The following is a 16134-nucleotide window of genomic DNA, read 5'->3' on the forward strand; positions in this document are numbered from 1 at the left end:
ACTCTCTGCCAAATTGTATAGTTGTATGACTATTTATGCCATTGTAGTACCTAAATATTTGCATTTACATAATTTCGCCAGCAAAATTACCCAAGAAAGGGGTTTTGGCCCCCTGTAGCTTTCCAGCAGCTAGTTGACCGGGTTGTCCACCCAGGTTTTAATCCTTGAAGTGCCTAGATATGATTTCTGGTGTCAAACCTTTTACAATGCTCTGTGTCTGTTTTTTTGCTTTGCCCCCTGGGTATAGAGCTGCAACAATTAATCAATTAATCGAACAATAATCAATTATTAAAGTAATCGTCAACTATTTTGATAATCAAATAATCGGTTTGAGTAGTTTTTTTTAAAGAAAAAAAGTCAAAATTCTCTTGATTTCAGCTTCAAAAATGTGAATATTTCTGGTTTCTTTGTAACTTTATGACAATAAACTGAGAATCTCTTTGGTTTGTGGACAAAACAAGACATTTGAGGACATCATCTTGTGGTTTGGGAAACACTGATTGACATTTTTCTGCATATTTTAACATTTTATTGACCAAACAACTAATCGATTAATCGCATAAATAATCAACAGATTAATCGATAATGAAAATAATCGTTTGGTTGTCACAACCAATCACAGATCTGTAATATCAAATGTGTATTTATTATTCATTTTCAAAAGCAGGAAAGTTCATTACAGAACATAAAAAGATAAGTCTGTTTGTTTTGTTTTCGATTTTATTTTCTCTAAACCCAACATGTAAAACGCATCAATGATCAGACACTGAAGCACAAACATAACAGAAATGTATTTGCATTCATGTGGATACGTCATATTCTTCACTCTTAGTGTCCATCAGTGGTACAGTTTAGTTTATAAACCGACAAGAAGAAGCAGTAGCAGCAGTAGCGGACTGACATATGTGCAGCGTGGTAGAACGCCGGCGGTCCAATCAGCCCTCAGAAAACTGTCTGAACAGCACCTCCGATTGGCTGTCTTTGAAGTTTGGGACAAAGTGGATCTGGAGGATCTCGGAAAATCCCTCGGAGAGAGCTGGAGCCACGAAATGTTTCCTGTTCAGAGAAGGGAAAAACACACACGCATCCTGTTACAGCAACACTAAGTATGAAGTCCAACATTGTTCAGTTTGTGTAAAAGCCAGGATTTAATCTGATAAAAAAAAAAAAAAAACTTACTTGTAGCTGTGGAAAATCATATCATTGACCTTAAGGTGTTTGGTGTCTGATGGCGCCATTTCACGGAACTGCAAACAGGAATAACATTTTTTTAACATATTTTTTGGCGCTTTTAATGCCTTTATTATGATAGGACAGTATGAGAGACACAGGGCTGACATGGGCTGTGCTCTATGGGCTGAAGATAACGTTTAAAGCAGAACTATGCAAGTCGGCCGGAAATAGCTTGCTCCTTCGTTGGTTTCTCTTTTTTTCCCTCTCCGGAGCTCCCCCACAGTTCTGGGAGGCACATGTCACTGTCGTAAAAAAAAAAAAAAAAAACTCGCCTCCGCCACCTCCCCCACCCCCCCTACACGTGCTTGTGTTTACTGCTGTTTGCTAAGCCCTGCTAACACCGAGCTAACGCTAACACCGAGCTAACGCTAACACCAAGCTAACGTTATGCTAACACGGAGCTAACGCTAACACGGAGCTAACGCTAATACAGCCCAGGGTTGCCAACTCTCACGCATCTGGCGTGTGTCACACGCTTTTAGGTCCTGTCTCACGCTCTCACGCCACTCAAACAATTCTCACGCCAAAATCAAGCGATTTGGCAAAAAAAAAAAAAAATTAAAGCAAGCTTGGCACTCATCAATAGGCTCTCTGATTGGTGTGCGCGATGCTTATCCGCGTGTCGATTGGACGGCTGCTCAAGCCTGTGATCACAGCACAGTAGGACGGGGAGTTGTCCACCAACAGCGGCACGGTGCTGAAGCCTGGACCCGACTTGGTCCGAATCCGATGGCCAAAAAAAAAGAGGGAGAGAGCGAAGCCCGAGACACAACCTGACCTGACCGAGTTATGTTTTCAGACTGAACGCGGCTGGAACTGACGCCTGCGGTCGGGCTGGTTGGGCCAGTCCGCTGAAAACTATAAAATCAAGATGCAGACTGGGTAGCACAAAAGTACAGCCAGGCAGCTCAGTCCAGAGAGCAGAGGAGAGAGAGACAGCGCAGCAACAGGTGTGTACGTGTGTGTGTACGTGTGTGTGTGTGTGTGTGTGTGTACGTCTGTGTGTACGTGTGTGCGCAACTGCGCATGCATGCACGTGGGCCATACCTGCAAACTCCGAATGGGTATGTAGAATGTTTATTACAGAAGAGAAACACACATTTCAGGACCTGACTTGTATCATCAGGCTGTAGTAGAAGACTGAAAATCACAGGACATGTCTGTTCTGTCCGTTCATATATTAATAGGGTCAATAGGCTGGTCCAGGCCAAAAGCCAGAGCTCCCCACTAGACCAGTTTCATACACTCCAGCCATACAATGATAGGAACCACAGATCTGCTTTTTTTCCCTGTTATCTGAAGCAAATGTTGTGTTTTCCCTTTATTTTCTTCTCAGAGTACACCAGAATGCTTCAAATACATGTTAAAATCACAATTTTTTCCTGGGGGGTGCCCCCAGACCCCCCTAGAGGGATATACGTATTTTGTCACCTATTACACCTCTAGCCTACTCAGTTTGCAGGTATAATGTGTGTGTGTGTGTGTGTGTGTGTGTGTGAGAGAGAGTGTGTGAGTGAGAGAGAAAAACTACAATAAACATAACTATTATTATTATTATTATAGACAAACACCCCCCCCCCCCCGCCAACAGAATCTCACTCCAGCCCAGGACCAAAAGTTGGCAACCCTGTACAGCCACACACAGGCACAAAGACACAGACACACACACACAGGAATAAAGGTTCCAAAACGCGAAGGTGTGTGTGTGTGTGTGTCATGATGTATTACATTATCTTATAAAAGACCCATGGTGTGTGTATCTGTGTTAGCATTAGCTCCCCGTTAGCCACAAGCTGAACTTCATCAGTAAACATTTCATGTTTCCATGGTTTCCTCCGACTTTCCGAACTCAAACCAATCACGATTCGTGACATGCATGACGCCATCTGCGTTCTTATCTCGTACTGCCGTAAGGCAGTTTCTCGCGATACTTCTATCCATTGACGAGATTTGTAACACCGAGACGGACGACTGATCTTGCAAGTGCGGTTTTCAGCCAGTGGGGGGGGGGTGAGCGCATTGGCCTAGACCCCATTCACTTCATAAGGTCACTCAACCATCACAGTGACTCTGAGCCACAATAATTACAGCCCAAATCCTGCATAGTTCTGCTTTAAGGAAATAAAACACACAAACTTCAGCACCAGCGAAAGACACAACGAAAGCGAGCGGAGAGGTGGTGAGTCATACCCTGTTGTTGTGTTTGGCTTGTTCCAGAGACGCTGAGAAGTGGAAACAGCGACAGGGCACTCCTGCTGCTTTGGCCACATCCACGTATCTGGGAGATTCATTATAGTTAATTAGTGTGTTTAGTTAGAGAAAAAAACACATTACACACAGATTATTACAGTCTACCTACAGCAGGCCTGTAGTACTGAATGTACAATGTCTCAATATACTGTGGTTGAACCAGGGTAAAGGATATTATATTGGTTGAGACATGTACGTATCTACCAATAACAGGCCAATAAAACACAATGTATGTTAATTGGGTAACACTTTACTTGAATACGGGTTCATAAGATGGACATAATACTGTCATAACCATAACATGACACCTGTCGTTAAGTGTCATTCGGTAAGTTATGTCACTTTTGATGCAAAGTTGACATTGTTTGAGATGTACTTGTTATGAGAATTTGACATAAAGACAAAATAACCTGTCATAGCAGACCTAACTGCCAAAATTTTTTAATTATGTCAAGTTCTCATATAAAGTACATCTCAAACAATGTCAACTTTGCATCAAAAGTGACATAACTTACAGAATGACACTTAACGACAGCTGTCATAAGTATTCATTGATGTTTATGACAGGTGTTATGTCATGGTTATGACAGTGTTATGTCAGTTTTATGAACCCATATTCAAGTAAAGTGTTACCGTTAATTGCGTGTCAAAAAAGGTGTTAAAATTACTTATAATGCATTAATGTGTTGCTATCACATATAATTTGACAGCTCTAGTATCTAAATAATGATGCAGCCGTGCTTCACCGTTTACGAGACTCAAGGTCCGGGCTGGTGTTGTCAACAGCGACGCTGCGGCCCTCCTGCAACGCACGCTCACATACCGACACACATTTCTGCCACGAGCCGATTGTGTCCTGACACGGGAATAAAAGGACGAATTAAGTACATGTAAAAAAAAAACACTAATAATGATTAATCTTCATCAGCATCTTGGTCTTTATGTTCACAGCAACACATAATTACAAACGTATGCGTCAAATATAAAAGCACTAGCTCGTAGCAAGAGGCGTCCACTCACCCTGTTGACGTACGCGTAGCCTTTTGGGACGATGTGCGTTTGGAAGAAAGTGGATTTACCCGCTGGGAAGAAAAAGGAACAAGTGAAAAATCTCAGTAGGGCATTCAGCAGAAAAACAAAAAGGTGATAAATACATCGTCCACTTCACTATCACTTACATGCAGGGAAACCCACGGCAACTATGACTTCTGTCTGACTGGACGTGAGGGAGGCCGATGGCGGGTCGTACAGCCGGGCAGTGGAGTCGATCTTCCTCTAGTAATACAGATTTAGAGAATTAAAAAAACATTTAGAAAGATACAAAACTCATCAAACAAATTATTATGCAATCTCACACTCACAGGGTCAAAGTCAGGCAGACTGTAGGGGGCGCTCTTCCAGCCCAGGAAGTACTCCTCGGGTGTGTGAAACTGCAGCCCAATGTTCAGAGCAAACTAGAAAAAACAAAAACAGAAAGTGGTGCACACACTGTTTAGGTTTAAAGACTTAAACTTCAGATACTCAAAACTTAAAAATAATCAGTCTTATGTACCAGTCGGTCACTGCAGGAGAAATCCTTCTTCTTCTTCCCTGGAGCCCAGTTCTCTGGTCGTCCTGCAGCGTCTGAGCACAGAAGTCATGATATAATTCAGCGGTTCCCAACCTTTTTTTGGCTCGTGACCCCATTTTGACACCACAAATGTCTGGCGACCCCCGTCAATCAAGATGCGCCGGCTCAGATTTTAGACGCTGCATTTTATTTGAACTCGATTTATATTTGAGAAAGTGAAAGTATAGAATACAGTTGTTTAACATTGTCTGTGTTGTTTTTAATCATAATTTTAAAAAGAATAATAAGTAGTTAAAAAAAAAAAAAACAGTTTAAATTTTTTTTTTTTTTATCAATTACTAAATATTTCGGTCCCGATCCCAAGGTTGAAAAACACTGATGGCAAGCAACAGAAAAAGGGTTTAGGGGTTTACAGTTAAAGGGATAGTTCACCCAAAATTCAAATTTCACTCATTATCTACTCACCCTCTAGTCGACTAAGGGCTGGGAGAAGTTTCAGAGTTATCCGTGCCTTCTCGGAGTCTAGCGCAATTTGCGTCGGCGTCAGTGCAAATCGCGCGAGATTTGGACAGACCAATAAGAGCAACACTGTCAGCTTCCGCTACAAACAAGCTTAAAACATAGACTTATTTAATTTTTTTCGGAACAATTTCTCATGTTGGGGCTTCAATACAAGAGGGACATTATAGACGAGCACTATGGAGGTACAGTATTTGGATGTTTTTTTGGTGTGTCTTTTTGGACCAAGAAATGTGAGCTCCGCTCGCAACCGTCATATGGACATGCAGTGCTACGCTGAGACCCCCCTGACTCAGAGAAGCCACGGATAACTCTGAAACTTCTCCCAGCCCTTAGTCGACATGAGGGTGAGTAGATAATGAGTGAAATTTGAATTTTGGGTGAACTATCCCTTTAAAGGCCTAACACTGAGGAGATTTCACGAAGTCGGAGACTGATCAGGATTAAAGGGGACCTATTATGCTTTTCCAGCTTTTCAGACTTTTATATGTGTTTAAAATGTTGGATAATGGTTCTAGAGGCCGTGGAAGTGTCATATCCTGAGGTTAATGCATTTGGAGGTAAACCCTGCTAGATAATTGGGATTTCTCTGCACACCTGTTACACTCGGTTGCGCTGAGTTTTTTTTGACATGAGCTCGCGTCTACGTCGATGCGTGCCGGACTCCCCTACATGGTCATGCCGAGGTCTCTGCTCCAGCCGGCCCCGCCTCCTCCCATGCTGCTCTGTTGTTGCTGGTGTCACAGCGGAGAGCGGAGCGGACTCCTTCCTGCTTCTTCCCTGCATGTTTTAGCGCTGTAGCGTCACTTTACTAAGTTTTATTTAGAAGTTTACGCCGACGTTTCATGTAAGTGAAGCTGTACCTGTGTGAGGAGCGACGTACCGCCGGGGTGACGTTGTTCGCCGGACCGACGTAACGCTGGACCGCCGGAGCACCGGAGCTCCGGAGCTGCAGCGGCTCCTCACACAGGCAGAGCCCGTCTGCAGGCCTCCTTGGCCGGGCAGGCGTCCGTGCTCATCGCGGTAGAGAAAACCATCGCTAATAAACATACCCGCAGGTTTTTTAGACGTTTACCGCCGTGTGGTTAGTCTATTTAGCAGAATGTTGGTCTCATTGATGAAATCTTGTGGCAGTTGAATCAGTTTGAATGAAAAGTGAAGCTGTGAGAAGGAGGAGGAGAGGAGGAGCAGTGCTGCGGAGCTCTGTAGTCTATGTGCACAAATCACCACATTTACATCAATAAATAACTGTTTTACAATGAACTGACCAGTCTGCATATATTTTTAATTTATTTTATATAATTATTTTTGCATTTTTATATTACATGTTACATAGTTACAGTAGCCTACATGGCAAAGACTACTCCATACCATCTTTGGTTAGGGTGAGACTAGGTCATGGGCACATTTCATTACACAATGTAGACTGGTCAGATACATACTGGAGATCTGGCACTTTGCCTACTGCAGATTTAGCTTTTGTTTGCATACTACATTTTGGCCAAATCAGTATAGGTACTAGTAGTAGACATCGTCATGGTAACGTAATGCTGAGGGAGTGGTTCATTTGCATTTAAAGGGAGGGGCCACTGAAACAGACCGTTTTGCAGAGCCCTGTTTTTGAGAATGCTGTGATGTTTGATCTTTGGGGTATTTTGACCGAAGCACGTCACAGACATGTCTTTAAGACACCCAGGAACTATTTTAGTTGGTGCAAAAAGGAGCATAATAGGTCCCCTTTAAGATCTGGTTCTGTTTCGGTGTGCATCTAGGTGAGGAAACCACCTGTAGGTAATAGGGATCGACCAATTATCTGCATGGCCAATATTCGCCGTTTTAACGATAATCTGTATCGGCCGTTCTTGTTTTTGTTTTTTTTCACTGATAACCGATAAAATTAATTTATTCCGAAACGCGCTCCTTTGGCTCTGATACAGCGTCTCTCTGCCTTAAGTCACCACTCTTTGGCTGTGTAACGATGTCCCGCCCACAGAACAACATCATTTCTGGGGAACTATGCAAATTGGGTCGCTTTTCCTCTGTTTTGCATTTGTTAAGCATTCCATGGAGCTGTGGATAACGTTATTTATCATACACGATGTTATACGACTATATTTGTGTTGACTTTTCTGTCATAAAACAAGAGATTACAGGTCACAGAGGGAGTTTGTGTTACGGTGCAACAGGTAAAAATCCTGCATCGTTCCTCTGTAAAGTCTTTATCTCACTGATTTTCACAATGTACAAAAAAGTCTAATCCCAGGTTAGTTATTCTAAATCTTGACACCGAAATTTTCATTTTTAATGCAAATGCACGTCAGTTCTAAATATCGGTTAACGGTTTCCTTGATTGCTAATAATCAGAATCTGTATCAGCCCTGAAAAAAAGCATATCAGTCAATCCATAGGAAATAATGAGCTGTTTTTTTAATCAAGTTCACTCACCTCCTACATAAAAACTGTTTTTCTTGTCCACAGTGACACCATCGTTAGCCTGAGGGGGGAAACACACAGACAGAAAAACACTTTGAATACAATGGGGGAAGAAAAAGTGTCTGTTCAGAGTGGGGATCCCAATAAACAAATAGATAACAGATAACATGCAGCTGCATCCACATCAGTTACCTTCTCACTCAGGTGATTCCACATTCCCATCACCGGTTTCCTGTAGATCCCGGGACCGGACGCCACAAACACCTGAGGCACAGACACAGACAGAGGCTCAGGAGCATCCAAACATCTGCTCTATGTACAACATCTGCTGACAAACGCTTAAAGGAGAATTCTGGTCATTTTTGACCCCTAAATCGTTGTCCTGATGGTCACCCAGTGTCGGGGGGAGCAAAAAACGCGACTAAAATTGATGCAGGCAAACTGGAGTTACACCATGGCTAGACGGCGCTAGCGATAGCCACAACGCTAACAGATGGGGGCAATTTTTTCAACCTCAACAAAAAAAACAAAAAACAATCAAATATCTATGGTACATGACTGGAATCCTTACGAGACACCACAGAACTCATATAGTGTACAGTATAAACAGTATAAACTTTGTGTTTTTGCATGTAGTCACTCACCTCAGATAGCCTAACTCTAAAACATCCTGGAAAGACATTACTATCCGATCACAGAGCGCCTGCTCTCCCCTCCACAGAAACAAACACTTTTTCTTTGTTGTGATGATTTCTTTACAAAAATAAACGGTCAGAGATATTTTGGACATTACCACTGCACTGCTCAACCGTTTATTTTTGTAAATAAATCATCACAACAAGGAAAAAGTGTTTGTTTCTGTGGCGGGGAGATCAGGCGCTCTGCGATCGGGTAGTAATGTCTTTCCAGGACGTTACAGAGTTCGGCTGTCTGAGGTGAGTGACTACATGCAAAAACACAAAGTTTATACTGTTTAAACTGTACAGTTTATGAGTTCAGTGGTGTGTCATAAGGATTCCAGTCATGTACCATAGATATCTGATTGTTTTTTGAGTGTTTGAAAAAATTGCCCTCATACTTAAGCGTTGTTGCTATCCCTAGTGCCATCTAGCCATGGTGTAACTCCGGTTTACCTGCATCAATTTTAGTCGTGTTTTTTGCTCCCCCCAACAGTGGGTGACCATCAGGACAACGATTTAGGGGTCAAAAATGACCGGAATTCTCCTTTAAAGAGTCAATCAACGCCAACAAAGCGAACCTGCACAGGGAGCTTCAGCGTGGCGAGGATGTCCTCCACTTTAGACTTGAAGACTTCTGGCCTCAGTTTGCCTCTAGCGATGCCCATCTGGTTGGTGAAGAACACCACCTACAGGAAAAAGAGCGAGACTAGATTGGGTTCAAACACGACTATCGGACATAAATGTTCATCACATCTCAGGATAAAATGAGAAAATAAATGTTATTAGCTCACCTTGTATCCCTTTTTGAGTAAAGTTGCTAATCTGGGCTGAATCTCTGGGTACAGAATCCTGGGAATCAAACATGTGATCATTAAAATAACTCATGCAGATGTGACATTTTATCTATCAGTGCATCAGTTTACATGGACTTGAATAACCCAGTTATGATCATATTCGGGATTGGGACACACCTCCAGTCATCTGGAGCCGTGGGAAACACTTTCCCAGACTTGGTGGTGATGATGCAGCCGTCTATGTCAAAGCCAGCGACCTGCAGGCGGAGCAGAGACGAAGAAATATTCACACAAAGCTGCACGAGCTCATCTGCTTTATAAACCTGGAAGTGAAACTTCTACAAAGTAAAAAAAAACACATCACTGTGTCTACTGAGAAAAAATAGCAAGAGCAAAAAATGACACATCTCTGTGGTTAAGCAGCATTATTCTAAGGGTATAAAATGTCAGAAATAGGGAAAAAAAAGTCTAAGAGCTCATGTATTTTGCATTTTACAGTCTTGTTTTGTTCAAATCAAAGATATTCAGTGATGTGAGATTGTACGACAGAGTATTAGGGCCACATTGAGAAAGAAAAATTTCACAGACTTTGAGAATAAAGTCATATTTTTACGAGAATAAAGTCATAATATTTTAACCGGTTGTTTTAGAGGAGGAAAGTTGTTAAAATGAGAGCAGTGGAGCATTTCATGAAGTTGTATAGTATAGTATAGTATATTTTAGTCAGTATAGTTTCACAAACAAGGAGATACATATTTTGGCTCATCAGCACCACATTGTCGTCAGTATCAGGACTTTGATAAGAATATGCAAAAAAAACTGCATCTATGCTGCAGAAAGAACCAGGCGGACTTGGAGGAAATCGTTGCTTTTTTCTCATAAAATTGTCACTTAATTCTTGTAAAATTATGACTTTTTTCTCATAATATGATGACTTTTTTTGTGAAAAGTAGCAAATCACAATTAAAAAGTGAGAATTTAAAAAACCCAACAACTACAGCTTTTATTCTAAATGTAAAAAAAATTATATAAACAGTGTCAGAAAGTAAAACTCTTCCGTAGCTCGTCCCCACCTTGTCGCTCCCTCTGACTCCAGCCGCGGTGTAAAGCATCAGGTTTCCGATCTGCTGCCAGCTGCTCGTTGCACAGGGCTTCGATGACGAGGACGATGAGGATGATGATGAAGGCCGGGTGCTGCCGCTCCTCTCTGACTTCTCCGCCAGCTCCTGCAGCTGCTTCAGCTTCTCCTCTGCCAGTCTCTCCTCCTCCTCTTCATCCTCCTCCTCCATCCTCTGGCGCTTCACCTCAGTGTTTCCCCTCTCTGGGCTCAGCCGCCTCTTAGACGACTTTAGAAGACATGAACAACAACATTTTCTCTCTTGTCTCACTTCAGTCGATTTCCTCTCAATAATAGTCTACTTGCCAGACCATAGGGCCCCATTGTGAACCCGGAAATGTTGAGTACCCCAAAGTTTTATGTTAGAAATATATAGTATGGGTCCCAGTATTCAGAAACAGCCGGATGCTAACTTATATATATTGGGCAATTAGCATAACGGACATAATTAGCATAAATTAGCATAATTGCCTATTATGGGCAATATTTCAACAAAATTGACTTGGCTGATCTCGGCAATATTGGAGTGGTTTTAGGGGTTATTGATGATGCTGAATCCATGGCTGTGTTCGAAATCATCCACTCACTCACTCACTCCCTATCCACTACATGTATATGATATAGTGCACTACATCATGTACACGATGTAGGGAATGACGGGAGGAGAATTCGGACACTACACGGTAATTTTCTGGACGTGGTTGCGTCAGCTGATGCGCCAGGTGTTGCTGTGACGGAAGCAGACGCGCCGAGAATCATGTAAACAAACCATGGATGTATGAAACAAACCGGACACATAAAAATAAAATAATAAAAACCAGACCCTTGCGGGAACATTTTAGGATGTGATTCTGTGTGGTTGTGTTACTCGGACAATAAACTGTTGAAATATCGGAAGTTTGGTTTGGTAAACTACTGTTGTGTGTCCCGACCGTGAGCCGTTAACGGCTCTGTGGCTATTAGCTTAGCTCGTCAGATCGTATTTACTATATTCTACTACAGTTTCTTTATTAGATTGATTTAATGCTGCCTGTTAATGTTCGGATGCTGCTGCCCAACTCCTGCTCCTCAGGCGAGGCAAACGGAGCGAAGGCAAATACGTCTGAGGAGTTTTTTTTGGTAAATTGCCTAAATAAATCATAGCTAACATGCTAATTAGCTTCCTCTTCTTCTCTGGCAAAACACGACCAAAAACACTGACATTGTGGGATACGGGAGTAGAAAGTAGTGTACATCGCTTGTTCACTCAATTTCGCGGTGCATTGTGGGTGTTTTGTCATCCACTACATAGTGGATGAAATTAATCGCGGAGAATTCGAACAACAGTACAAAATGGCAAACACACTATATAGTGCACTACATCCGTGATAGGGGGCGATTTCGAACACAGCCCGTTTCTGACATTTTCAAAATTCAAAATGGCTGTCTAAACCGGAAGTGACCAGATATTAACCGCCAGTGGGCCGATTTTGATGGATTTCAAAATCTGGTCTCTTCCGGTTTAGACAGCCATTTTGAATTTTGAAAATGTCAGAAATGGATTCAGCATCATCAATAACCCCTAAAACCACACTAATATTGCCCAGATCAGCCAAGCAGTTGTTGAAATATTGCCCATAACAATTATGCTAATGTATGCTAATTATGTCAATTATGCTAATTGTTCACTATATACAAGTTAGCATCCGGCAGTTTCTGAATACTGGGGACCCATACTATATATTTCTAACATAAAACTTTGGGGTACTCAACATTTCCAGGTACTCTTTGTTGGCAAGTAGACTATAACCACAACAGCTGCACAACAACATGCGTTACCTTCACGGGGGAAGTGGAGAAGAAATCCTTTATGCTGCGTTTAGGCGTCGGACTCGGCTGTTCCTCTTTCTCCTTTCCGTTCCTCCCTCCTCCTTTCGTCTTGCCGGGGGCCTTCGGTCCTCTCTGTGCGCTGCTGCTGCTGCTGCTGCTGCTGCTGCTGCTGGACGGCGTGCCGTTGGAGCTGAGTGAGAAGTGCAGCTTGAACGGATGGCTGTGGTTCACCAGGTAGAGAGTTCCTCCGTGAGTGAGTTTACCAGACTGACCCCGGCCCAGCGTCTCTCCGTCCAGGGAACTGGGGTTGGGACCGAGCTGTGGAGGGGGAAAAAAACAGAAAACAAAACAGGACGTGAGCTAAAAACGTTAAAAAAGAAATCCAAATGAGCATTAGGGCTGGGACGATACGCTTTTCTCCCGATTCGATTCTTCTATGATTTTTTGGATGCTGATTCGATTTAAGTTGCGATTCTACGATACTGCCGATTTTCTAGATTTCTAGTCTGCATTTTTAAAACCAGTGAAACAGTTGAATGATTATGATTGTCTACAGACTATTCCAGGAACCATATTTCAGTCAGTCAGTTTTTAAGATTTATTCAGCAGCAATGTTTACTCTCTTTGCAAAAGCCTGGACTGCATAAAAGAGGCAAAAATAAAAGAGTATAGAAAAAACAGGCTTCTGAAACCGTTCTGACAAAATGAGATACAGACTGAGATAAACTGCTACATTTTAACATTTATCTGCACACAAATACTGTAGGAGCCTGTAAATGAACATTTTCAAACTCTTTTCAAAAACTAGACTCTGTATGTAAAAAAGGCAAACAAATGCACATTGCACAATATAAAAAATAAAAAATAAAAACTAAAAAAAAAATCGATTTAAAAATAGTCAAAAATAAAATTGCGATACTTATGTGAATCGATTTTTTCTCCCACCCCTAATGAGCATCATTGATCGTTCATTCTAAAAATTAAATTGAATGTATTTTTAAATAAGATAAAGATCACAATCTGTTTATAATCACATATTAACAAGAGCATTGTCAGACATTTTTAATAAAAACAAGAAAAATATGAACAATGCCAGTTTATTTTGTCGTGTTACCTTTGACCCTCCCCTCTGTAAGGGACAAAATTAACAAAGTGCAGCTTCTCTTCAAAGTTAAATTACACCGACGACCTCATTTCACATTTTTACAAAATAACACCTGGTATTGATAGAGAACACATGTGAGATAGTGATCACAACAAAAAAATGTCTCTCTCTGTAACGCTATCTTTTTAAATGACGTTTATTTGCTCTGCCCTGTGACTATGAACCCTGTACCAGAGTTTTTATACCGTTGGCTCATTGGTTTTATGGCGACTGGGTGGGAGAAGTGCTGACTTGAGGTTTACAGATTTACTGACAAATGATTTACAGTAACTGATTTTTATGATTTTTTTTGTTTTAAACATTAACTCTCTGTGACACTGTTTGTTTTCATACCTGAGTAAAAACCACCTCCTGGTCTGCGTAGCACGCCACCGCCTTCACTGGTGGGAAAACAAAAACACACATGTTGATGCATTCTCCTTTTGAAAAAGAGTCGAGCATAATTATTCACTGTTAAACAACTAATATGTGACAAGAATATAATTGAATTAAACTGGAAAATAACCGTCTTGAATTTTTCCCCCCCAATCATATTGCTCCATTTATATCAGTAAGGGTTTTAACATATACCTCTCTGCAGTGGTGTGCACAGACTTTTTGAAGGGCAGGGGCGAAAAGGAAAAAAAAACGGCACATATAGCGCATCCTCACCACTGAAGAGGGCATTTTAGCACACGTTTTGGCCCCCATGAGGGCAACAATGGGCTCTATGCACAACTCCACTACTTCCTGAACTTAAAGCAGAAGTAAGCAATCCGGTCGTTTTGGCTAATGCTGCGTTCCAGGCAGGCTTTTGAAACCGTAAATTACAGCTTCAAGTCACAACTTACGACTTTTTAGCGTTCCACGCAACCCGTAACTCGTGTTTTCCGACCTGTTTTACCTGTGAAAGTCACTATAACGGCCACTCGTGTTTTTCCGACCCATGAACTCGTACCAGATCGAACTGATACGACTTCACAGGTCGGAAAAACACGAGTTACGGGTTGCCTTGAACGCACCATAACTTCTTGTCAGCCGACGGAGTTAGCAGCCCCCGCCCTCGTCATGGATCTATTGGTCCTCGTCCCTACGTCACCACATTCACGGCATCCCTTGGCTGCACACACAGAGAGGACCGCCCCTTTATGTCGTTCTCTCTCCTCATTGGATAAAACTTGTAGGATACGAGAAAAGTTTTCTCCTCAGAGCAGAGCAGAGTGACTGACAGACCCGTGTTTCGGTCCAAACACTCTATGTAAGTGATTGCCATCGAAGATATAACTATTTAAGACTTATATTAACACAAAAATCCTGCTTACTTCTGCTTTAATGCTGCTCCTTTATTTCCTGTCTTACACCAATAATGTAAGACAGGAAATAAAGGAGTAGCATTAAGTTCAGGAAGTAGTGGAGAGTGCAAAGAGCCCATTGGGCCACCAGGCCAGGGCCAGCCTCCCTTCTTGCTCCATCCTTCCTTCTTCTTATTTCCTTGACCCAATCTGTTCCCTTTGCCCATCCTTCTTTCCTTCCTTTCCCCCTTCCTTCTTCCCACCATCCTTTTCACTTCCTTCTTCCCTTCGTTCTTCTTCCTTCCCTGATCCAATCTGTTCCCTTCCTCCATCTTTCTTTCTTTCTTTCTTTCCTCTCTCCCTTCTTCTTCCTTCCTTGACCCAGTCTGTTCCCTTCCTCCATCTTTCCTTCTTTCTTTCTTTCTTTCTTTCTTTCCTTCCTTCCTTCCTTGACCCAGGAGGACAACAGGAGGATTACAGTTACATCTAGATTATTCAGTCTGACCAAGAGTCAAAACAAACAATTAAAGATGAGGAGAAAAATCAAAACAATGTGAAAATCGAAATTAGTTCTGTTGATCAACGCATTAATGTTGTCATTTGATCCGGTCAAAACCAGACCATAATAGTCCAAACTGTGCCAGTCAGTAATCTCCTCCTCCTCACCCTGGTGCCTGGAGCATTTCTTATCGGTGACTCCGGTGTCCGGTCCGCGGCCCAGCAGCACCGCCCGTCCGTCCGGCAGCGGCACCGCGGCCCCGGAGGCTCCGACCAGCGAGCACCGCATCTCGGCTTCAATGATGTAAAGTTTCTAATCAACTTTATCGAGTCTGAGTTGGTGTGTTGTTGTTGTTGTTGAGCTATGCGAAGAAACCGGAGGGAGTTTATTTTTGCATTGTACCCGCGGTCCTGTGGGGAAATGGGCTCGTGTAGAAACATTTCCTGCTTAAAGGTTCCGACTTGACTTTTTTTTTTTACGGAAGTATTTTTGATAGAAAAAAAGCTTCTTCTTTTTCTCCTTCTTTTTCGAGTAATGTACTTTCTGTTTTTTTTTCTCCAGATAATTTCTTCATTCTGGGTTTGTTTGTTTTCTAAATATTTTTTGTTTCAAAATAACAAGATAGACCTCTGTCAAAATCCTGTGAGAAGCTCCCAAAAATAAATACAACATCTATCTAGCATTTCAGAATAAAAGCCCTAGATAGATAGATAGATAGATAGATAGATAGATAGATAGATAGATAGATAGATAGATAGATAGATAGATAGATAGGTGCCAGGAAAAAAAATTCT

The 16134-nt window shown here is 42.0% G+C and overlaps 1 protein-coding gene across 1 annotated transcript; it reads right to left on the reverse strand.

The window, feature by feature from the left end:
- Nucleotides 1-718: 718 nt before the first annotated feature.
- On the reverse strand, nucleotides 719-15649 carry pnkp (polynucleotide kinase 3'-phosphatase). The gene is made up of 17 exons (XM_085794906.1): nucleotides 15508-15649; nucleotides 13904-13950; nucleotides 12415-12723; nucleotides 10553-10825; nucleotides 9657-9736; nucleotides 9477-9534; nucleotides 9264-9371; nucleotides 8198-8269; nucleotides 8018-8066; nucleotides 5036-5106; nucleotides 4845-4937; nucleotides 4662-4758; nucleotides 4504-4565; nucleotides 4230-4339; nucleotides 3424-3511; nucleotides 1180-1247; nucleotides 719-1056 (listed from the first exon to the last, which is right to left on the reverse strand). The coding sequence occupies exons 1-17, from the start codon at nucleotides 15626-15628 to the stop codon at nucleotides 936-938; spliced, it is 1827 nt and encodes a 608-aa protein (XP_085651032.1). The 5' UTR covers nucleotides 15629-15649; the 3' UTR covers nucleotides 719-935.
- Nucleotides 15650-16134: the final 485 nt, after the last annotated feature.

The sequence above is a fragment of the Trachurus japonicus genome, chromosome 13 (assembly GCF_045865225.1).
Source record: "Trachurus japonicus isolate A0001 chromosome 13, Traja_1.0".
NCBI lineage: Eukaryota > Metazoa > Chordata > Actinopteri > Carangiformes > Carangidae > Trachurus > Trachurus japonicus.